This window comes from Pagrus pagrus, assembly GCF_965226575.1.
Source record: "Pagrus pagrus genome assembly, chromosome: 21".
Lineage (NCBI taxonomy): Eukaryota > Metazoa > Chordata > Actinopteri > Spariformes > Sparidae > Pagrus > Pagrus pagrus.
This window is the reverse complement of record NC_140208.1, coordinates 26,992,924-27,016,760: the sequence shown is the minus strand read 5'-3', so window position 1 is coordinate 27,016,760 and position 23,837 is coordinate 26,992,924. Positions and strand designations below refer to the sequence as shown.

The 23,837-nt window shown below is 40.9% G+C and overlaps 1 protein-coding gene across 1 annotated transcript; it reads left to right on the top strand.

Moving 5' to 3' along the window:
* Positions 1-21,175: 21,175 nt before the first annotated feature.
* On the top strand, positions 21,176-22,955 carry LOC311250627 (uncharacterized protein; the record flags this gene model as incomplete). Its single annotated transcript, XM_084342477.1, has 6 exons — positions 21,176-21,452; positions 21,562-21,679; positions 21,761-21,852; positions 22,275-22,368; positions 22,794-22,852; positions 22,896-22,955. Exons 1-6 carry the CDS (start codon positions 21,240-21,242, stop codon positions 22,953-22,955), a joined length of 636 nt encoding a protein of 211 aa, XP_084198603.1. The 5' UTR covers positions 21,176-21,239.
* Between the last annotated feature and the right edge of the window lie 882 nt (positions 22,956-23,837).

The following is a 23,837-nucleotide window of genomic DNA, read 5'->3' as shown; positions in this document are numbered from 1 at the left end:
TCAATTTAGGGAGAACGGTGAGAATAGCATAGTTGGTTTCCTGGTCAAATGAGCCCTTATCCACAGCTGCGTGGATCATATCCAGCATGAATTGACCTAGCTCCTCCGAGAAAAACAAATAAAATTCAGGGGGTATTCCATCCCACCCTGGCGATTTCCCCTTTTTCATCCTCTGAATGGCCTCTTTTAGTTCTATCAGTGAAATAGGCGAACTGCAGGTCATCTGTTTCCTCTTGGTTTAAGATTGGAAGATTTGCCTTCCGTATGAAGTTTCTACACCTGTCACTGTCCAAATTAACTTCAGAAGAGTAGAGGTTAGAGTAAAAGTCGCGAAACTCCGTGTTAATAGCTTTTGGCTCTGTTAAAGTGTTCTGTGATGACCCAGAGCGGATGGTTGTTATGTTGGCAAATTTTTCACTTTGTTTGAGTCTGAGTGACAGAAGGTGACTAGGCCTAGGGCCGTGAAATAGTATGTCCTTCTGGTCTTGTGAATAAAAAATTCAGCCCTTTGTCTGAGCAGAGAATTGAGCTCAATTTTTGTCACAATCGATGATTTGTTTCCTGGCCTCAGAGAAAGAGAGTTGCTGTTGATGCTCTAGGGAAGTAAGTTTAGATTCCAAACTATTTATTTTGGCCAGCCAAGTCTTACTAAGATGTGAGGCAAAAGCTATCGAGGTGTTCCTGATACATCATTTCAGAGTGCAGCAGAGTATTCGAGGGTCATTAACGGAACCAGTATTCTCAGCCACAAATCTGCTCAACTCTCTCCGGAAGTAGACACAATATTCTTCACTTTTGAGCAGAGTCGTGTTAAAACGCCAGTGAGCTGCTCTGATAGGTGTGTTTGTTCGGTAAGGTAAGTTTGACTAAAATGATGCTATGGTCAGATAATGGAGTAGGAGAAAGCACTGCATTATGGATTATGGAGAATGAGCTAGAGGTTAAGATGTAGTCAATGCGAGAGTAGGTTTTGTGTCTATCAGAATAGAAACCATATTGCTTAACTGTAGGGTTAATAGCACGAAATACATCAATTAAGTTGAAGTCAGATATAAATTTGGACAGAGGCTGAAATAGAGTTTTGAGAGTGAAAACAGTGTCCGGCGGGGCTCGAGTAGTCTAAGGCTGGGTTTACAACCGCATTCATATCTGCACCCATGATTATAGCAAAATCATACATCTAGGACAGAATTTCAGATAGTCTGGAGAAAAATATAGGATGGAATTGGTAGGTACATACACTGACATAAATGCTAGTTTACGACCAGCAATTATAGTTTTCATGTAAGAAATGCTGTCATCTTCACTGCCAAATTTATCAAGTACGGTTATGTTCATGTCAAGATGGCGCCGCTCCAGGTGGCAGCCTGTAGCCGCAGCTCCCGTCGTGTTTTTTATACTTTTGTTTATTTGTTGGTTAATTCCTTTCGTTTGTTTTTTGGATCAATCACAACCTGTTCATAAAAGTTGGGACAATGGCTGGACTAAGTTTTGCTGCCCTTCTCCGTGTTCTTCTGTTACTTTTTCTACTCTTTGTAACAGAGAACTTTGCCGGTAGTACACACGCGAACAGCTGATTACGCTGTGTGAGCCTGTGCTGCTGATTACGCTGTGTGAGCCTCCGCCGCTGCTAAACTATAGACTGAACACCTGGATGCATTAATGGTGATTACAGGTGATTTTAATCATGCCTCACTGGACAAAACTTTAAATAGCTACCACCAATATGTTGACAGCCCCACCAGAGACAATAATCAGAATCAGAATCAGAATCAGAATACTTTATTAATCCCCGGGGGGAAATTGTTTTAGTTCCAGATGCTCCGTGCAAAGTAGAGATAAAATACAGCATGAATAGAAAAAGAGATAAAGATATAAATGCAATAGTAAAGTAGACAACAAATAAAATAAAATAAAATAAAATAGAATAATAAAGTAGACAATCTCAATCTCAAGTGTACAATGACCACTCCAAGTATGTACGTATATACAGTGCAATAAAAAATGTGGTATATGTAAAATATACATAGATACACATATATATACATATATAAATATATTAGGGCCGGGACTCGATTAAAAAAAGTAATCTAATTAATTAGAGGCTTTGTAATTAATTAACCGAAATTAATCGCATTTTTAATCGCATATAAATATTTGACCTAAGAACAGTGAGAAGCAATTTTTTTCATATGGGTTTTAGTATACCATTGAATAATGACTGAATACATAAGCTTAAGCAACAAAAGATTGTGTATTTTTTTTTCAAGGTGGTACCTAACCAAGACCAACAGACTAGGGATGCAAATTATCGATTAATTCATTAATCGTTAGTTGATGGACCTTATTGATCAATTAACGATTACCTGATAAGATGCAATTTTCCCGAGAACCTAAATTTAAGGGGAAAATTTAAGCTGAACATTCCTTATACAGGACTCTACACTAGTTTTTTTATTTTCAGAGCACAGCACAATGAAAAATGTTTAAGTAACACGTTATTTGGTAAATGGTCTTTCCTGCCACTACACTATGATGATTACTGTATTTAACTACTTAAATCACGATAGCATAAATTGATTTGTTGAACTCAGCCTGATGTAAGTAAGGGATAATGTAATGTAACTATACATTATCCCACTTATTACACGGCCTTACGAGTGAAATAAATAATAAATAATCACCCACAATGATTCAGCAGCGACAAGGATTGCTCGGTAAAGTTTTAACTTTCACTTTCACTTTCAAGGCCGGCCTGAGAGAGGAGCTGGACAGCGTGCTGTGGTTGGTGTAACGCGTTGCGTCTTGCTTATGTTGCTATATGTTGCCAGGGCGTATCAGAGCGCCGTCCCTAGCTGCTCTCATGTGTCCAGTCACAGACATGATCTGACGACTTTCAAGGCCGGACTGAGAGAGGAGCTGGACAGCGGTGCTGTCTTGCTTATGTTGCCAGGGCGCCAGTGTCGGCGGCTTTTTAACTCGCTAAATAATTGTGCTCCAGTAAAATCGGTACGCCTGAAACTCATCCAGTGAGAAACGTTCCGCGGTGCAAAAATAAGTGCGATTAAAATGCGTTAATTTTTTAACGCGTTAATTTTTGTGTAATTAATTAATCTTGATTAATGCGTTAAAGTCCCGGCCCTAAAATATATATATATAGCCATTTGAGTCCGATCAGAGGGAGGAGTTGTAAAGTTTAATGGCCACAGGTAGGAATGACTTCCTGTGGTGCTCAGTGTTGCATTTCGGAGCAATTAGTCTCTCGCTGAAGGTGCTGGATCTCCTGTATGCTAATGCCATGAATGCTTATGATGCCACAGCCCTTCCCCCCAGGTCAGACCACAACTTGGTCATGATGACTCCCAGGTATGTCCCTCTTGTGAGACGGCAACCCGTGCACACCAGGACGGTGAGGTGGAGGACACAGGAGGCCGCTGAGACACTGCAGGACTGCTTAGGGTCAACAGACTGGGACGTACTCTGTGAGCCACATGGGGAGGACATTGTCAAGATGACCGACTGCATCACAGATTACATCAGATTCTGTGAGGACACCACTGTACCAGCCCACACTGTGCACTGCTTCTCCAACAAGCCCTGGATTACCAGTGACCTGAAGGCACTTCTGAACAAGAAGAAGAGGGCTTTCAGGTCTGGAGACAGAGAGGAGCAGAGGAGAGTTCAGCATGAACTCCGAGAGATGCTGAGGACATGCAAGGACAACTACAGGAGGAAGCTGGAGGCCAATCTCCAAGAGAACAGTGTGAGGGATGTGTGGACAGGAATGAAGCACATCACAAGGATGAAGGGGAAAGACAGGCAAACATCAGGGAGCCTGGATAGAGCAAACCAGTTGAACCAGTTTTTTAGCAGGTTTAGCTCACCTCCTGCCACCCGTCCGACGCCCCCATCCCCCCACACACCCACACTGTCCCAAATGGCTCGACCCACCCCCAAGCATTCTCCTGTACAGCACCTCTCCATCTGCCCCCCCTCCTTCTCCCCCACATCCTCCTCCTCCACTGAAGACATCTGTACCAACCCCCGCCCAACCGTGACTACAGGCCAGGTTAAGAGGCAGCTGGAAAGACTACATCAGCGAAAGGCTGCAGGCCCTGATGACATCACACCCAGGATCCTGAAGACCTGTGCCAGCCAGCTGTCCCCTGTACTAGGACATCTGTACAACCTGAGCCTGAGTCTGGAGAAAGTCCCAATGCTGTGGAAGACATCCTGCTTGGTTCCAGTCCCCAAGAAGTCGAGACCATCCGACCCGGCAGACTACAGACCAGTCGCCCTCACATCTCATGTGATGAAGGTCCTGGAGAGACTGGTCTTAGCCCAGCTGAGGCCACAGGTGAGGACATTTCCGGACCCTTTGCAATTTGCCTATCAGCCCCATTTAGGAGTCAATGATGCTATCATCTACCTGCTGCAGCGAGCCCATATGCATCTGGATGGTGGAGGAGGCACTGTGAGGATCGCATTCTTTGATTTCTCCAGTACTTTCAACACCATTCAACCTCTGCTACTGGGTGAGAAGCTGCAGGTGATGGGTGTTGACCTCCTGGATTACTGACTACTTGACAGGCAGGCCACAGTTTGTCCATCTGGGCAGTGTCCTGTCTGAGTGATACAGGAGCTCCACAGGGAACTGTGCTTTCTCCCTTCCTCTTCACCTTATACACCACTGATTTTCAGTACAACTCTGAGGAGGGGGAGTACAGGACACTGGTAGACAACTTTGTTGAGTGGTCCGAACAGTGTCAACAAGACCAGAGAGATGGTGATTGACTTCAGGAGGAAGAAGATGCCTTCACAGCCACTACGGATCAGGGGGGAGGTGGTGGAAGCCATCAACGTTTCACCCAGCACTTCCCAGTCAGTGACGCCAGCTATTTCATTTGATGTTAAGGTTAAATCAATCACACTCTCCTTATTTCTTACACAATCATACCTCGTGCCCCTCCCATCATTCATACATACTAACCCTTTATCCTCTATAAATTCTTCCACTATTGAACCATTTGCATCTGTCCTCTCACTCCCCCAAAGAGTGCTATGTGCATTGAAATCCCCACACATACTACTTTTCCCTGCACTTCCCCCAATACCATATTCAATACATCTACGCTTAGTTTGTTACATGGGTTATAGTAATTAATTACTGATATCTCATATCTACCTGTCCAGATCTTTACTGTTATGGACTCATGTTCTTTCCCTAATTGAACAGTATTGAACCCTATCCCATCTTTAACAAAAGTTGCTACCCCACCACCTTTCCCAGTCTTCCTGTCATTCCTTATTGCTGTGTACCCATGCACTATGAAATCCCATTGCGCTCTCATCCATGTTTCCTGAACACAAATTATACTGGGCTTATCCTGCAGATCTGAAATATACTTCTTAAACTCCTGTCCATTAGTTACAAGACTTCTTGCATTCCACTGCAATATACTTAGGACCATGATGATCCCCCACTCCATATTGATGATTGTGATGGTGTCTGCGAACTGGGTGACCCTACTTTCAAAATGTCCTCCACTTCCTCCCACCTGATGGTCTCGATTCCTAGATATTTCTCTGCCGCTCTCACTATTATTTAGATTTTTTCTGTTTTCTTGTCAGTTTGTGCAGTGCAGTTAACTATATCAACCATGAACAGTATAAACTGTTTCTTCCCCACAATCAGTGTATCTTCCTTTACTCTTCTACACCCCTCACATGTTCTTGCTTCATGTCCGTCCGTCACCCTGACACTATTATCTTTTGGCTGCATCCCCGCCCTTCTGGCCGCTTCTGCGTATGTGATGCCGCTGGATGTTTTCACTCGCTGCACCTCCGCTGCTTTCTTACTGACTTCGCATCCCCCAAACGCAGAAGTATGCTCCCCTCCGCAATTACAACACTTGATTTTAGCTCCTTTTTCACACTTCCCATATTCATGCTCCCCAGCACATCTCCTGCACCTTTGTTTACCCTTGCATACTGCTGCAACATGCCCAAATGTTTGGCATTTAAAGCACCTCAACGGCAGAGGCACGTAGAGTCTAACATCGTAGCTCATATACCCGATAAACACTTTATCAGGGAGCCGATCCTCGTTAAACGTGAGCGCTACCGATAGACTATCACATTTTTGACCCTCACGAGTAGTTTTCAGGTGTCTGACCTCCCTCTTTTGCACCCTCCACATTCTCTTTTATCTGCTCAGTCAACACATTCAGGGGAATACCGAAGATCACTCCTCTAGTGAGACCCCCAGTCTTAGCTATCGTTGCTTGAACTTTTTTTCCTTCAATTTTATTCAGCCTAATTGCTTTCCCTAGTTGTGCACTGTCTCTACAAAAGATCAATAGTGCTCCACTTCGCAAAACTCTCGCACTCTTCACCTCTCCCACTTGCCTGTTTATCCCTTTGGTAAGGAGAACCGGGTTCCACTCACCAAACGATGCACCTTCTTGCTCCAGTCTGATGATTACTTTATGCTCTTCCTCACTCCCTCTCACTTGCTCATTATCTGTTTCTTCTGACATTGAGCTTCTACTTTTCTGTCCTGTTTTCTTGCATTTTCGTCTGGTTTTCCTCACTTTCACCTCATTCCAATTTCTCCCGCCACCTACTGTAGCTCCATCCCTAACTCACTTCCTGATCCATCACTTCCTTCTGCCATCTCCTGTCCATTCACAGTCCGGTTCTCTCCATCCTGATCCACCTCTTTCATCTGTCTATTCAGAGTCGCAAAGTTTATCGCCTGGAATGCACAGATTTGATTGGCTGAGTAGCATCACGTGTGATGGCTTAACTTGCATGCAATTGGTCAGTGGATTTCCTCATACACTAATTCAGTACCATAAAGTCTAAAACAGCTGCGCCGGTCAAAATAGGAGCGCCCTGTCAAAATTGAAAATACTTAAATAATTTATTGACAATAGGTCCAGGTCCATATAGGATGGCGTCTGGGTCCGGACTCGGACCGCGGTCCGCCTGTTACTGACCTATGATTTATGGGGACCAGTTGTCTCCAGGTCATCAGAAACAGAAGAGTAAAAGTGCACTGTGGGGACGTCGTGAATGTCCCCGATTAGGGCAATATTTCTGCCCAAGAAAAATGTCTATTAAAGTTCAGATCTGTCTTACATGTCCCTTAATCATCTGCCTTCTGGGTGCAGTAGATTAAACTGTTTGGATGGCCTGATTCACAATAGATTTCCCTCATAAAGACCTTACTTGTTGCATTTATTTGCTTAAAGATAACAACAGCATTAAAAGAAGACTCACAGAGACTCCAGAAGTTAACACCAACTATGAATCAAATCAAATCATCAAAAATATGTTAAGCAATTGGTCAATTTGATGTAAACACTCAATAATATTCAATTAGAGTAATACATTTCCTTAAGAACAAAGCTCTATAGATAAATACATGCCTACACATCAGACTTCAGAGGAAAACAATCACCCAATTCTACTGTATTTTTTCCTACAATTACTTAAGCTAAAACAAGAATCTTAGTGGGGAAATGATTACAGAAATGAAAATAGTCTCCTACATGTTCTATACAATTATTTGTTTCAATTTTGATACATTTCAAAATGTATTTCATTTACATTGCAGGATCACATTAGCAGATGGCAAAATGGCAATCACTGATTGTGCAAGCCTGTATGTCAAATTTAACAATGTATATAACTATAAAGCATTAAAGTTAAAGTTTAACTGAAAATCTTACCACCATATTTTCTTCTACAATACACTGCATGAAAAGTGGGATTTTCGTCAGTATGCGGCACTGTACATTCACGTGGAATTTCAGGTTTACGGCTGCACACAGCAATTTACAGGCAACACCCAAAACTGCCGTGAATTGTCAGAAATTGATGCGGTCCTTGCTTGGCAGTTGTCCCCCCATGACCCTCTCCCCCTAATTCTAGGGGAGGCTTTAAAGGTATAGTTGGTAATCCTGTTCAGAAACACTTTTTGTTATACTGGGTGAAATGGTCTTTCCACCCTGAGAGTAGTCCATACATAATGTTTTCAGAAAAAGGAACGAAATAAATCAGACCTCTGTGGCAGCTGCAGGCCTGTAAAAACTCTGACCAATCCCTTCCTCTCGGTCAGAGTTGAAAGAACCAATCAGATGCCTTCATGTCTCGTCCTGCCTGCACTCCCCTCTGTCCCCCCCCCCCCCCTCCCTGCGCGCACTCATCACGTGTCACGTTGCCGGATATATTCAGCACACTCCATATGGAGTTAGCAGGAGATCCACACTCCAGGTCAGAAGGTGGCAGTAATGCACATAGATATATATATATAAAGGCTAGATGTCTCATCCGCGTTGCTGGCCAACGGAGTCGAACGTCCGCACAGGTCGGCCATCTTGGTACAGGTAGCTCGCTCACCCATAACATTGTGTTGGTAATGAAACATGTACTTTTTAAATAACCATAACTTGCTCAATTTTCAACTGATTTTCAAACGGTTTGGTTTGTTATAAACGTCAAAGATGTAGTTATGACACTGCATACTTATGAATAATAATGTTATGTTCTAAAAAATAGAATAATGTTCTAAAATAGGTAGACTACAATATTTTCCTTTACAAATAGGCTATACATCAAGAAATGCTGCATGTTGAAATCCCCACCCTGTACAGAGATATATTTATGACACTGCATACTTATGAATAATTGAGGCCTTGAGACGAATAACCATACAAGTCCATATTTCCAATTTTGAATAAAAATATTTTAACACAAGAAGAGGTTGAAAGTGGATGAGTTTTGAAGAGGATTTGAGGATTTTCACATTTGCTTCCATATTACTATTATTTTTGAAAAAGCTTAATATTTGAAAAACTTGAAAGAGCTTAAAAAGCTGAACATGTTGATAGTTGAACGGTTTCTATAGCTGAACGTATGCTGAAGTAGTAGTAAAATGAAATTTGAAAAATTCCCCATAAGGATGAATGAGAAAACACCTCCCAAACACCTGCAGGTCTAGACAAAAGTGTAATGGTTATGGCCAAAATATGTATACAGTGAGTAACAGGAGACATTGCTGAACCTGTGGTGTGTTTTTTCATTTCTGTAGAGTGAAAAATGAGGGAGCCAGAGCGAGAGACAAAACCGGTACCGTCTGCTCTCCTCCAGAAATTTAGGCTCAAAGTTAACACTGCGGCTTATGGGGGAGTTGCTGGAGTGCTTGTCGCTCGAGGGCATCTACAGCCAAAAGTTTAAGTCCTACATCTGAAATAAGACCATCATCTGAAAGCCAACAAGATTTCACACTACATGTCCATGTTTATATTGTCTATGTGAAGTAAAAGATGTGGGACCCAAATCAAGCTGAAGAGAGTTTTTTCTAAAGTTTTTGCAGCTGCTCTCCACTCTAGAGATGATGTCACGCACTCTAGCTCACGCAATACACACCCATTATAAACCCAGAAGACGAGCTAAAAATCCTTCAAACTAAAACTGTGATGATTTCTTCGAAGAGAAAAGATGCGATTTCAACATGTTCAAGCATCCAGAATTATAACCACGTTAATGACGTTTGTAAGAAACCAAACTGTTTGTAAATCTGTCAAGGTTTCAGCGAGATAAGAGTATTAGCGTTTGTGCAGATCACTGACTTTACCTCAGGTTACACAGATACAGCGGGAAAGCTAACCTGTACCAAGATGGCCGACCTGTGAGGACGTTCTAGACTCCGCCGTAAGACATCTAGCCTTTATATATATATCTATGGTAATGCACACCTAACAGTTGTTTGCCAACAGCCATAAAACAACAGAAGAAGAAGAGTTAGCACAGTTAGCAGGAGAGAACAATGGCAGAGAAAATGCAGCCAAAAGTATCACTTCCAGAAGTCATGCAGAGGTTGCTGTCTTTCTGTTGGACAGGTAATTATTTGTTTTGCTTCAGGGGGATTTGTTATTTTCATGAAATATGTAACGTTAGCCAACTTAGCTACTTTTGTAGCTTGTATTAGCCCAATGCTAACGGCTCTCTGCCCTGCTGACGGACTGTCTGATGCACGTTCAAGTTTGTGGGGGCGGGGCTTTGGACGGAGCACTGACGGGAGGGGGAAAAGGGGATGGAGCTTAGACAAGGTGCCACTTTCAAATCTTGCTAGCTGTCCATCATTACCAACTATACCTTTAACATGTAAATGAAAATGCTGTGAGCTATACAAATAGCTCACAGCTATTAAGTATTATTTGTTTTTATTCTGTCTGTTCAACGTCCTCCAACACGGACGGGTGGTGGTGGGGTTCATAATGTTCACAATGATATTTTATTAGTTGTTGGTTTAACAATGGATGAGGTAATGGCTGTTATGTTATTTTCTTTTCAATGAAATTCCTTGTTACATGTTCATTGCTGGATTTATGGAAAAACATCAACCAATATTGCATATCCATAATTATTATAATGGATAATTAAAGAATACTTACACTATAACGAAAATTAGAAGTGTAACTCAAAAAAAAAAATACTTTTACGCCTATTTTGAATGCAAATCAGGGTAGCAGGTGGAGTTTTACTCCAGGTGACATTTTTTTTAAAAGGTATTAACTTTATTAGAAAATCTCTGGTATAAATAGATCAGGCTCAGTATAGCCTAATTATAGATTCTTAAATTTTAGCTTGAATTGATTTATTTAATGAAAGTATTGTAGATTAATTACTGTGTATGTCATTAGCAATGGCCAATGTTATGTATAAAAGATACACAAAAATTTGTTTCAACAATTAGTTTTAATCAGGCTTTGCCACAAATGTTAACTGAATGCAGCATTTAAAATGTTAATTATTGGATGTGTAATAATAATTGTTAAATGCCTGTAAGAATAGGAAAGAGAGTTGCACAAATGTTTTGTGGTTTTGTTATCCTTGGACCTTTTGTGACTTTGTTACTTTCGGGACCTTTCTGATTCCTGGATCACCTTTGAGGTCAAAGGACAGGGGGTGGAGGAACTGAGGTAAAGGGGAAGTGGGTGGAGATGCGTGAGAGTGACGAGCGGAGGAAGACGACAGATGCAGGTTGTCTACTGTAAAGTGGAAACACAAACTTTTTAGTTAATATCTACGCCAGTTTGAGTGAAAGTGTTTGACCAGGAGTCTTATAAAAACGTTTTTGGCGATAGAGTTCTGTCCGTTTGAGTGGACTACTCGGCACAAGACGACAGAGAGGAGTTTAAGCCCGGACAGCGCTACAAACCGGAGCAAGGGTAAGATATAAAGAATATGCTTCCATTCTGCTGTATAAGGAAACAGATACGTTAATAGATACCGATCTTAACCGTTCATTTTGTTTTCACAGACCAACCTCGTCTCATAACGAGGCCGTGGCCTCCTATTTGCTCGGAGCTATGTCCGCAAGTCCATATTTACATGACGCTGATAGTGACGCCATTGTGTCTAAGTAACATTTACTGTTTTGTTCCTGTTCCTTCCTTGTTTAATTTTACTGTGACTTATGTTTTTTTGTTAATACCACTCTCCTTTAATTGTTTTCCAGCTGCCTGTAAGACAGTAAGACCAAGCTCTGTGCCTCGCTGCAGTCGAGATTAGAGGCAATTCCCAAGTACAGGGCAATGTGAACGCACCACAGACGTCTGCAAAATGGAATGGAATGCTGCCAGTTACCTACAGCTCCGAGGTGGCAGCACTGCACTGTTTCACTTCCACTCCACTCCATTTGCACCGTTTACTGTTTGCTGTAGCTACTGTTAATTTGTAATGTATGTCTTGTATTTTGTATGCTACTGGACACTTGTAAAGTACCTATCTATCTATCTATCTATCTATCTATCTATCTATCTAGACACTTCACGGTGCTGTAGGATAGGCCTTCTCCTGAGCTTCCCGTTTCTTGTGTGGGCAGAATTGTACATAGTTGTGTGTTTGTGTTTCTGCTAATAAAGCTCTGTCTTTGAAAATTTCCTTTCCTCAATAAATTAATTCATGTCCTTGATGGTAATAATAGTGTAGTCTATAGCATATCATATGATTGAATGAATGAATGAATAAATATATATATATACTGTATATATATATATATATATACAGGGGTGGGGTTTACATTTTTAATGGCCCAGGGTGACCAATAGTGACAGATCTGCTAACCAATCACAAGTGATTTTTCGTGTTTGAAAGTAGTGGTTTCATCCAATACTGAGTGAGGAAATTCAAGCCAGGCCACACATTCTCTGGCCAGGCTTGGTTTCGCTGCTATTCATATGCTAATTAGAGCCGTTTGCACCTCCACAAGCTCCACATACGTCATGGTTCGTTTCCGTAAATTTTCGGCACAGACGAACGCCACGTTCACAGCCTGTAAATTGTCATTAAGGGAGATTTCTGGGCGTTTATGGGGCCAGAAGTCCCACTTTTCATGCAGTGATATATATATATATATATATATATATATTAGGGGTGGAGCCGAACCCGAATATGGTATTCGGAAAGGCACAAATAACGTGTTTTTTACAAATACTTATTTCGAACAAATACTTTAAAAAATATTTGTATTCGGGAACAAGAAAAACATCATATCAAAAAGCTACATTTCCTCATGAGACCGCAGTACATGCCTGGATGAGTGAGTGAGTGACGTTCAGGAGTCGGGGGTGGGGGCGTCAAAACAACGCTGTTCCGACCCCCCCCGCCCCCGCTGCTGAACCAGGTGATGTTGTTTACACTCTGCGTTGTGGCTTGTCTGTGAAACGCGCGCTGCTCAGGACTGGGCAGATCTGTCCCACTTGCTTTGTCCCTCACTCCGTTGGGAGATCTTCGACAGAATAAAAGAAATTCACATTGTTTCTCTCCCCCGCTCCGCTCGAGCGCGGCTGAACGCGGCTTGAGCCCACTTCACGGGCGCGAGGCTGCTGCAGCCAGCGACCCTGCTGACATCAGACCGGGGGAGAAAAAAAAATTCTTTGCTCGGTGCTTTGGTTGGGTTTTAGGCAATGAAGAAAGGAATTGGTTAAGTTTAGTAAAAAGACCAGGTAGAGGCCAGAAGCATAATGACCGTTAGCTATAGGCTACTATGTCATATTATTTACAGATCAAGTTTAGTTCTTGGAGCTCTGTGCATTAGAAAGAATAGTTCTTTTAAGTATTATTTGTTTTTATTCTGTCTGTTCAACGTCCTCCAACACGGACGGGTGGTGGTGGGGTTCATAATGTTCACAATGATATTTTATTAGTTGTTGGTTTAACAATGGATGAGGTAATGGCTGTTATGTTATTTTCTTTTCAATGAAATTCCTTGTTACATGTTCATTGCTGGATTTATGGAAAAACATCAACCAATATTGCATATCCATAATTATTATAATGGATAATTAAAGAATACTTACACTATAACGAAAATTAGAAGTGTAACTCAAAAAAAAATATATTTTTACGCCTATTTTGAATTTTACTCAAATACAAATACAAATACTTTTCCCCCCTCAACAAATACAGATACAAATATCGGCTGCTCTGCACACCCCTAATATATATATATATATATATATATATATATATATATATTCTCTGAAATTTAATTTCCACTGGCATGATTTAGGTTACACATCCACTACATTCTTAATTAATATTCCAAGCAAAACCTGGCTTGCTACACTGTTTAATAACTATAACCAACCAACATTAAAATCGTTTGAAATGAACTGCGCCTTGTCTGGAAAGCATGGCTCTAAAAACTTCACCCGCTTCAATCTGGTTGGATTATCGTCGCCCACATAAGCATGACTTAAGGTCAAATTGTGATCGAGTCAAGTGCATTGTGCTGTGAAACCAACCACCCAAACCCCCCACACCAGGCGTGATGGACACGGCAAATATAACCGCTATATTCCTACCCTGGCACAAATAAAAAATAAAAATAAATAAAAAAACTGACACCCGAACATACAAATGACCTTAATTTTAAGGAGTCAGTCCACCCTGGTACAAGAAAACTTTGATAACTGTCTTAATTAGCTGACTGTAAACTCTAGCAAGTGCTAATTTATGATACACCTGTGCTCGTCTAGCGACCTTTAAACAAGAAAGCCGACAGTTTAAGTAAAAAAAGAAATGGCTACACAACGCATCAAACTGTCATGGCATTACCCTTCTGCATATTTCAAGAAAATACTTAATACTTACTGAAAGCGCAGCTTGTTATGCAACACAGTCTCACTCCTGACGCGTCAAAAACCGACGCTTGGTCAGGGCCCTTTCATGTTGTTAACTGACGCTCAAGGTCTCCCTCAGCTTCTTTTTTCCACGCACAGGGATTTCAATTGATTCCAATGTAATCCCCTTTGCGGCGATATGTGACGCTCAGAGCAAGTGATCCAGTCATCCATTCACTCCTGACTATTGGACCCGGTCCCATTGGATAACTGTGAACCTGACACCCGGAAATATTCTCCCTACAGTCAGCTTGACGTTCAAGGTGGTTTTTCAATGATATTCGCCATATTTTTCAACACAGAAACACCAGTGTGTTTTTGTTAATTACATAACATAAATGGATTAATTCTCTGAGAATCAATATTAGTGTTTTCCCCTTCGACTCTGAGAAACACAGAGTTTTATGGTCAGTTTCAGACAGCTAAATCACTACATTACCCACAATTCTTCAAATTATGGGAAAACCGTTTTAGTAGACACTTGGTTTGAGTAATTTTTGTTTTTTCTCTTCTGTTGTGATAGCCTTAAAATATATAGGAAGGCCCTCCGCAATGCCAGAGCAAGCTATTACTCGTCATTAATAGAGGAAAATAAAAACAACACCAGGTTTCTTTTCAGCACTGTAGCCAGGCTGACAGAAAGTCACAGCTCTACTGAACCATGTATTCCTACAACGCTCAGTAGTAATGACTTCATGAGCTTCTTTAATGATAAAATTTTAACTATTAGAGACAAAATCCATCATTGCTTGCCCTCAACTGGCACTGTTGTATCTTTAAATACAGGAACCTCAGAAACAGTTGCAAATTCTGACTTATATTTAGACTGCTTCTCTCCCATTGACCTCCACCAACTAACTTCGATGATTTCTTCATCTAGACCAACAACTTGTCTCCTAGACCCCATCCCAACTAGGTTGCTGAAAGAAATGATCAACCTGTCTCTATTAACAGGATACGTACCACAGTCATTTAAACTAGCTGTAATTAGACTGCTTCTTAAAAAGCCTAATCTTGATCCAGAAGCTTTAGCCAACTATATACCTATATCCAACCTCCCTTTCCTCTCCAAGATCCTTGAGAAAGCAGTCGCCAACCAGCTATGTGACTTTCTTCATAACAATAGTTTATACGAGGATTTTCAATCAGGTTTTAGAGCACATCATAGCACAGAGACGGCACTGGTGAAAGTTACAAATGACCTCCTAATCGCTTCTGTCAAAGGACTTGTCTCTGTCCTGGTCTTGTTAGATCTTAGTGCTGCATTTGATACCATTGATCATCACATTCTACTACAGAGACTGGAACACTTAATTGGCATTAAAGGACCCACATTAAACTGGTTTAAGTCCTATTTATCGGATCGATTTCAGTTTGTACATGTTAATGATGAGTCATCCCTGTATACCAAGTTTAGTCATGGTGTTCCTCAAGGCTCCGTGCTTGGACCCATACTATTCACCTTATATATGCTCCCTCTAGGAAATATAATTCGGAAACACTCCATAAACTTTCATTGTTACGCAGATGATACCCAGTTATACTTATCAATAAAGCCAGATGAAACTAATCAGCTAACTAAACTCCATGCATGTCTCAAGGACATTAAGACCTGGATGACCTGCAATTTTCTGCTGTTAAATTCAGATAAAACCGAAGTCATAGTACTTGGTCCTAAACACCTTAGAGATGCATTATCTAATGATATAGCTGGTTTGGGTGGCATTAACTTGGCCTCCAGCACCACCGTCAGGAATCTGGGAGTTATCTTTGATAAAGATATGTCCTTCAACTCCCACATAAAACAAATTTCAAGGTCTGCATTTTTTCATCTACGTAACATTGCAAAAATCAGGCCCATCCTGTCCCAAAAAGACGCATAAAAGCTAGTCCATGCATTTGTTACTTCCAGGCTGGACTATTGTAATTCTCTACTATCAGGCTGCCCTAACAAGTCTCTAAAGAGTCTCCAGCTGGTCCAGAATGCTGCAGCATGTGTACTGACAGGAACTAAGAAAAGAGATCATATTACTCCTGTATTGGCCTCTCTGCACTGGCTCCCTGTAAAATCAAGAATAGAGTTTAAAATCCTTCTCCTCACCTACAAAGCTGTTAATGGTCAGGCACCATCATATCTCCAGGAGCTCATACTACCGTATTACCCAACTAGAGCATTACGCTCCCAGAACGCAGGATTACTTGTAGTTCCTAAAGTCTCCAAAAGCAGAATGGGAGCCAGAGCCTTCAGTTATCAAGCTCCTCTTCTGTGGAACCATCTTCCTGTTTTGGTCCGGGAGGCGGACACCCTCTCTACCTTTAAGAGTAGACTTAAGACCTTCCTTTTTGATATAGCTTATAGTTAGGGCTGGCCCAGGCCTGTCTTGGACCAGCTCTTAGTTAGTTTTTCCTCACTCGAATCGAGGGTCGAAGGACAGAGGGTGTCGTCTCTGTACAGATTGTAAAGCCCTCTGAGGCAAACTGTGATTTGTGAATTTGGGCTATACAAATAAAATTTGATTTGATTTGATTTGATTAATCCAACAGAGCATTTACACTCTGACAGTATAATAATATTGTGTAATTTTATAAATAAAGATTTTATTCTAAGTCAGAAACACACTTTTATGACGTAATCACATGCGACGATCCTGGGGGCTTTTGTTATTTTATTATTTATTTATTTTATTATAAGGCTATACTTTCAGGGATCATTTCTATAGTATCTTTTGTTATTTTCCGTACATGCGTTTTCTGAAATAAAGTTTATTTAAAAAATATATATATATTGTTTTCCTTCTTGACAGTAAGTGAAAAGACAAATGAATCAGGAAACCGAGTGAATATATTAATATAATCCACAAAAAATTATTGAACCAGCCCAATTTGTGTTTATTGTTCTACATTTAGAAGTGCAGAGTGAGCTATAATCAAAGTGGATAATTTCAGACGCATTTAAAATAAGACAAATGTAAAGTAGAATAACTTTAGCCACTGTTTGCTAACATTAATAAAGAGTCAAAAGTCTGTAGCTAGTAAAGTTCCTTTTTTGTGCGATTTTACGGATGTGCATAAAACTTGTATGACAGTTATAGATGTAACATTAAGAATCTTAATGAGTGTAATTTTCCTTCAAACTAAATTTCGTTTAGTGTTGAGAAAATGTATATAAAACGATGTAGCCTATTTTGATTAGTAGCTAAGTGGTAATGTTGTAAAGGTTGATGTTTATGTAGGTTGAGTTTTGAGTTTCTCAATTTTGGGGGGGGTGAGGGCAGTGAAGGTATCAACTAAAATGGGAGCACCACAATCCACAACATAATACACCACATAAACACACACAAGGGTAAAGCTAAAAAAATGAGTGAAGTGGAAACACTACACACAATAGGACACCATCACCAACAGGGGGGGCAGGTCACCAGTGGGGCCCTCAGCGCCTGGAAGTAAACGGACAAACAATTAGTGAGGGCAAAACCATGTATTCTAACAAGACCAAACTATATTAAAAAAAATACTCGGGTATAACAATATCCAAATTATATAATTCAAACTTAAGCAGGAAACTAATCTCAAATAGAGCAATAATCAATATGATCCCAAAATAATTAAACAAAGACAACACCAACAATTAAACAAACAAATCAGGACTTGGTAATAAATCAAAATTTCAAATCAAAAACAAAACCAGTTCCTCTCAGGCTCGACACAGCAGCACGTTTGAGCCTTCATCTAACAGCAGTTTCAAGCCTCCATAAAGCAGCAGCGGTCCCGAGTGGAGTGGCGTGGCTCCTGCAGGCCATGTGCTGAGACCTCAGCCTGTCTGTAAAATGACCACAATAAAATTAGGGATGGGATGACTGGGCTGATAAAAGCCGGAATAAACATTCACATACCCGTCAGCGTCGTTGGGCTCAAACACCAGGAGGAGAGGGTGAAAGGAAGCACACACACACACACACACACACACACACACACACACACAGGACACTGTCCTGTCGGACGTTGTTGCGCAACAGCGCGGAGAAGATGAAAGGAAGCCAACACACACTGGACACTGTCTTGTTAGACGTTGTCGCACAACAGCACGGAGGGCAGGGTAAAAGGAAGCCAACGCACACACTGGACACTGTCTTGTCGCGGAGGAGAGGGAGATGCTGCGTGTCTGCAGCACCTGAACCCAGGTAACCCGGAAGGGAAGCGCGCACCAGCTGCCAGAGAAAGGGGCGATCTATGGGTCCCTCCCCTATTATATAAACCGCGTAATTAAAGCAACAACCATGGCAATGAGCAACACAAAAGGGGAAATACTCATCCCGCTACACATTCATGATATCTTAAAGATCCAGATTATTTTAGTCACTCATTTGTATCAAATCAAGTAAAACATAAAGCTTGACATGTATGGAAGCAGGGGAAACAATCCAGAACCAGCATATTGGCGTACAGAGGATGACTTAATGGGTCACTGCCTATAGTCTAATGGTAACAAATATTTGTATATCTTTTGTCAAATGGCAGTAGGGGGTAACAGACTCTAAGTGGATGTGGTCTTTGAGTATCCTTTTGGCTCTGCGGACTGATATACAGTAACTGACGTAGTGTAGCTGGGCGCTAATACTACTTGGTGGTCACTTGCTGCAGAGATTTCCCATTCTGGATCATGCATGAATGATGTTAGTTGGTGATATGCTATTTTTAGCAAGGCTCCATTTCAGATGTTTTGTTCTGGCTGAGTTGCTGGTATTTCCCTTTGCTGTCCTTGATGATGTGGGGGAAAAAAGTCTAGTTGTCCCTTCCACATACCCATGTTTGACACTGAGGCTGTGCTGTTTCACTCTGTTAAACAGGGTAACATGTGCCTGTAGTATTGATAAAAGTAGAACATTTTAATAGTATACATGATTGTTGATGTTGTCGTTGGTACAGCTGGTTACCCTCAGATGACTCATCCACCCATCAATGCTTCCAACACTAACTCTATGTTGGTATGCACGTTTTTTGGTCTTCATTAGCCTTTCGCGAAATGTTTGACATTTGTACTTGTATCTGTATGGTGGATGCGATACAGAGTTAAGATGTAAATTTTTGTATTTTAATAAAAATTTGCCAGAATTTTGATCACAGCAGTTAACAGTCCTCTTACTTTTGACTTCTTTTGTACCATTTTATCAGAGGAGCTTCTACAAGATCTCCAGCAAGCACTTACGGATGCAACAGGAGATGCAATACAAGATGACGTGGAAGCACCAGCATCACTTCTGGCTTCCTCAAACTGGAGCACACGAAACAGTCTCTTTTCAGAGAGCTGGAGGGCAGAGAGACCACGTCTAGTTAACACCACAGTGGCAAAAGAAAATGTAAAAGCCCACATCTGTCAACAGTGTTGGAGCAATTCTGCTGTTATTCGTTGTCGTGATTGCCAACCACGCCCCTTCCTCTGTGCTGAATGTGATGATAGCATGCACACCAGACACCCCCTTCACAACAGAGATGCCAACACAGCAGGATTCTATCAGCCATTACCCCCAACAACTGTTGTGCTAAATTAGGCCCTTTGCCCCTGTGGTAAGTTCTGGTTTTGTGAGTGTATAAAATATATTCCTTGCTGGACTTTTTGAGCACATCATGTTGAAAACTTTAGCTTCCTCAAGATACAACTGATTCTTAATTCTCGAGTTTGTTTGTTTGTTTGGTTTGTTTGTTTGTATTTTTCTTTTCTTTCTTTCTTTCTTTCTTTCTTTCTTTCTTTCGTTCTTTCTTTCTTTTCAGAGCGGTTTGTGCCAGTGAAGATCCCTGACAGAATCTGTGGTTGTCCAGCAGAGTCATTGAGGATCAAAGCAGGAAAGACTATCACTGTGATCACAATGAATGTTAGGGATGCAAAGAAAAAGTGACTCTTTAATTTATCCCTTATCAACAACTCCCATGTTTGCAATAGCTTTGTATATAAAATCTCAACATGGCTATCAAGTACTACAGCAGTACATAAAAAAAAAACAAAGTTATGAAATCCTACATTAAATTTGTGCTTTTTGTTTGTTCTTGTGTTTGTTATTTCAAGGACGAGATGAGCTCAGTATGCCGGAATTGGCTTGTGAAGCTTGCAATGCCACGTGGACTGCTGGAATTGATGATATTCTGCAAAGTGACTACTGGCCAGCCACCCTTCACTTTGCCACCATTTATGCCACAGATGTTTTCTTCTCATTTAAAGAAATGAAAATGGCTGCACCTGGTCTGTCCTGTCAGGCATTTCTAAGAATGTTAGATCAGCGAACTGTCCGCTTTGGCTGTGTGAGTACTGAGGTTGTTTTCCCTTTTTGATTGGATTTGTTGTTGAAAAGCTGTGTCCTTATGATTTATTTTTAAATATCATTAGCTGTTGATATCCTTTTTTGTGATAGACTGGGAAAATCTCAGGAGATAGCTTTCTAAAAAGTTTCTTAGAGTGGGAGGCTGTACAATATGAGGTGGACAGCAACTGCAAGGAGGAGCCCTTCACCTGTCCTGCGTGCAGTCTGGATATGCTTGCAGTGTGCGTGGATGGAAATCGCAAGCATTATCGCTTCAAGAATGCAGCACGGTACTATAAAATATTTAGAATGTAATAGTGTTTGAACTGATAACAAAACATAAGTCTCTCAATGTGCACCAATTAACCTTAGAATACAAGATGTCATGAAGTGTCCCTTTGCTGTATTTAGATCTGAGGAACAGTCCATCTTTGATAGTGTCTTCATAGCAAAGGATGAAGACGTCACAAGCTTCGCCAACTGCATACAAAGCAAAACAAAACATGTAATATTGCAGACCATAAATATACGTATGGGAATACAATAATCTCCTTGTAGAGTTTAGTAAGGTAACTCTGTGGATCATTTTCATCAATCAATTTTCATTTTGTAGGTTTCCGGCAGAGGTATTTGTGGAGGGGAATGGTCAGCTGCCAGAGAGACCTCCCAAAGATCAGCCAGCAAGCTCAATGAGGAGGGACTGGAACTTGCAGTCTGTCGTCATGGAGTGCTCCTCTGTGCCCTCAATATGTACAGGGGAGAAATATTTGCATATCCCTTGTACTTACAACAAAAGCTGGCCAGTAGTACTAGAACTACATTTTTTTGTATGGATGTGACATGCAAATATTGGCCTTACCTCCAAAGGGTGGCAAAAACCTTCCCAGAGCTCCAGCCTCTTCTGAACATGAAGCCCTTCCTTTCAGTGTTACATACCAAAGCTCATGACTTCAAATGTGAAGTAAGCAATCAATACATATGACATAATTACTCTATGTGAAAACCTCCACACTATTACATCAACCTTTACAAGTTTTAATATGCTTTGTTTTTTAATGTATTTTAAACAGGTGAAATGGAGTGGGGCATATCAGGAGGGGGCTGGATTAACTCTGGGGGAGGAGGTGGAACAAGTCAATGCCTTCCTGTCTCGTATAGCAGTGACAACCAAACATATGTCAAAAGCAGGTGAGATGGCAAAATATTAAAAATTTACAGAAGGTTTAAGAAATAAGTGGAATACTGAGAACGTCTTATTTTCTGTTGCAGGACGCACAGACATGCTGACACTGTTGTCCATGCGCTGGAATCAGCAGAAGAATAAAAGCTTGGCCACTTCTCTGTCCCACAGATACTTGAAAGTAATAACATCACTTTTTGGGTGTTAAATAGTCTTTGATAGTAGTAGTTGAGGCTGTGGACTTGAAATGTTTACTAGGGCTGCACAATTTATCATATTTTCATCGTCATCGAGATATTGACATACACAATAAATGTATCGCCAAGACAGCCTGAACTAAGATAAATAAGAAAGTTAATTAAGATGTGGTAACAAATTATATCGTAGCCTCAAGTTATGACTTAATGACGTGTATCTTTTGTGCACATCAGCACATTATTTATTTTCCTCCCCATGACCACTGTTGGGCTCCATACATGTTTATTTATCGCAAGTCATATCGTCATCCCAATATTGCACAAGGTTATCGCACATTGCCGTTTTATCTCATTTCGTGCAGGCCTAATGTTAACCTAATTATTTTATTGTCATTGTGATTTGTAGACCACAAAAGCTCTGGAAGACCAGCTGAAGAATCTGGAGTCCATGAAGGCAGAGTTGTCAGTGACTGAAAACCAGTTGGAAGAGTGGGCAGAAGGTGAGGAAATTATGCCTTAATTTAGTTACTTATTTATTGTAGCACACACTGTCTGACAGACTTTTATGTAGTCAAGATAAATTTAGATTTTCAGTCTCAGAAATAGTGACAACACCTGCTAGTAACATTCTGTATTACTTAGTTTGTCAAGAGGCATTCAGGATGTTTTCTGACACTTTGCACTGGAGTTCCTGTAGGCCTATATCTAATTCCAAGACATTTACTAAATGGGTTCCCATTTATTCTCTGGGAAGAAGAGGTGTTTTCAACTGGCATTCATTCAAGAGCAGGACATGGTATACAAAACTTAACATTTGCAGTCCAGTACCTTATGATGATGGTATTTGAGAATTGTATAAAAATTGCATCATATTGCGCTCTTGTGCTAAGTTACATAATGCCTCATACATGTTTCCTCTTTACAGCAAGATCCACCAACACAAACGAGGCTGCTGCCTTGGCCAACAAGATTGAGGTGCTGGTGGCAAGCATCAAGAGACGCTCGAAGCGTCTTTATATGGACACAGACAGCAACAAAGATCGAGCCAAAATCCACTGCAAGATTAGGAAGGAGAGAGGGATCCTGACCTCGTTTGTTGAAAAATACAACAGAATGGTTCCAAGCACAGAAAGTCCGTGCTTGGAAACCATTCCGTCTGAAGACACGGCATGGCCATGGCAGCTGCCACACAGTGGTAGGTACACCAGTCTGTTGAATGCTTTCTGCAAATGTGGCACATCTTTAATGCCTCAAATCAGTGTGCAAATCCACAAGACTTCATAGATCTTTTCAATGTTGATCTTCTCTACATATGAATTGTTTGGTCATAAATGTTTTCCAGACTCTGTCGACCTCAGGACGAAGAGAAGATCATTCGACATTGTCATGGCAATAAGGAGACTTCAGGGGGAGAAGAAGATTCTCATCACAGAGATGAACCAGCACTGGAAGTCCTTTTCATCTCGTGTTGATTCCCTGAAAGAGCTCTCCTGCTTGGTTACCAGGGCAACAATGCAAAACATGTGTTTAAAATTTTACGGAGCATGACTGTACATATCAATCTGTGATGATAAAGTTACTAATACAGATTTATATTATTATGCTATACACCAAAGATTCACCATGGAGCCTAAATGAAGATGGGTTGAAAGGTCTGCAGAGCATTATCCGAAGAAAGCAGCAGGACATCAGGGAAATGATGGCTAATGTGAGACACAAATATTTGAAGACTTTGACTGGAGCAGAGACCATAAACTTCTTAAACAGTGCATCAGATGATTATTCTGACAGTGACTCTGACATTTCTGATGATGCACTCTTAAGCCTCTACCAAAGTAGCTTACTTTAACCCGTTAAACTGGTAGGGCTACTGCCTCTACTGAACCCTCTATTGCAGTCTTTTATTGTCATTTTATTTTATGCAAGTTCTAATACATTTCTTCTTTGAACTTTGTGACTTGTAAATTTT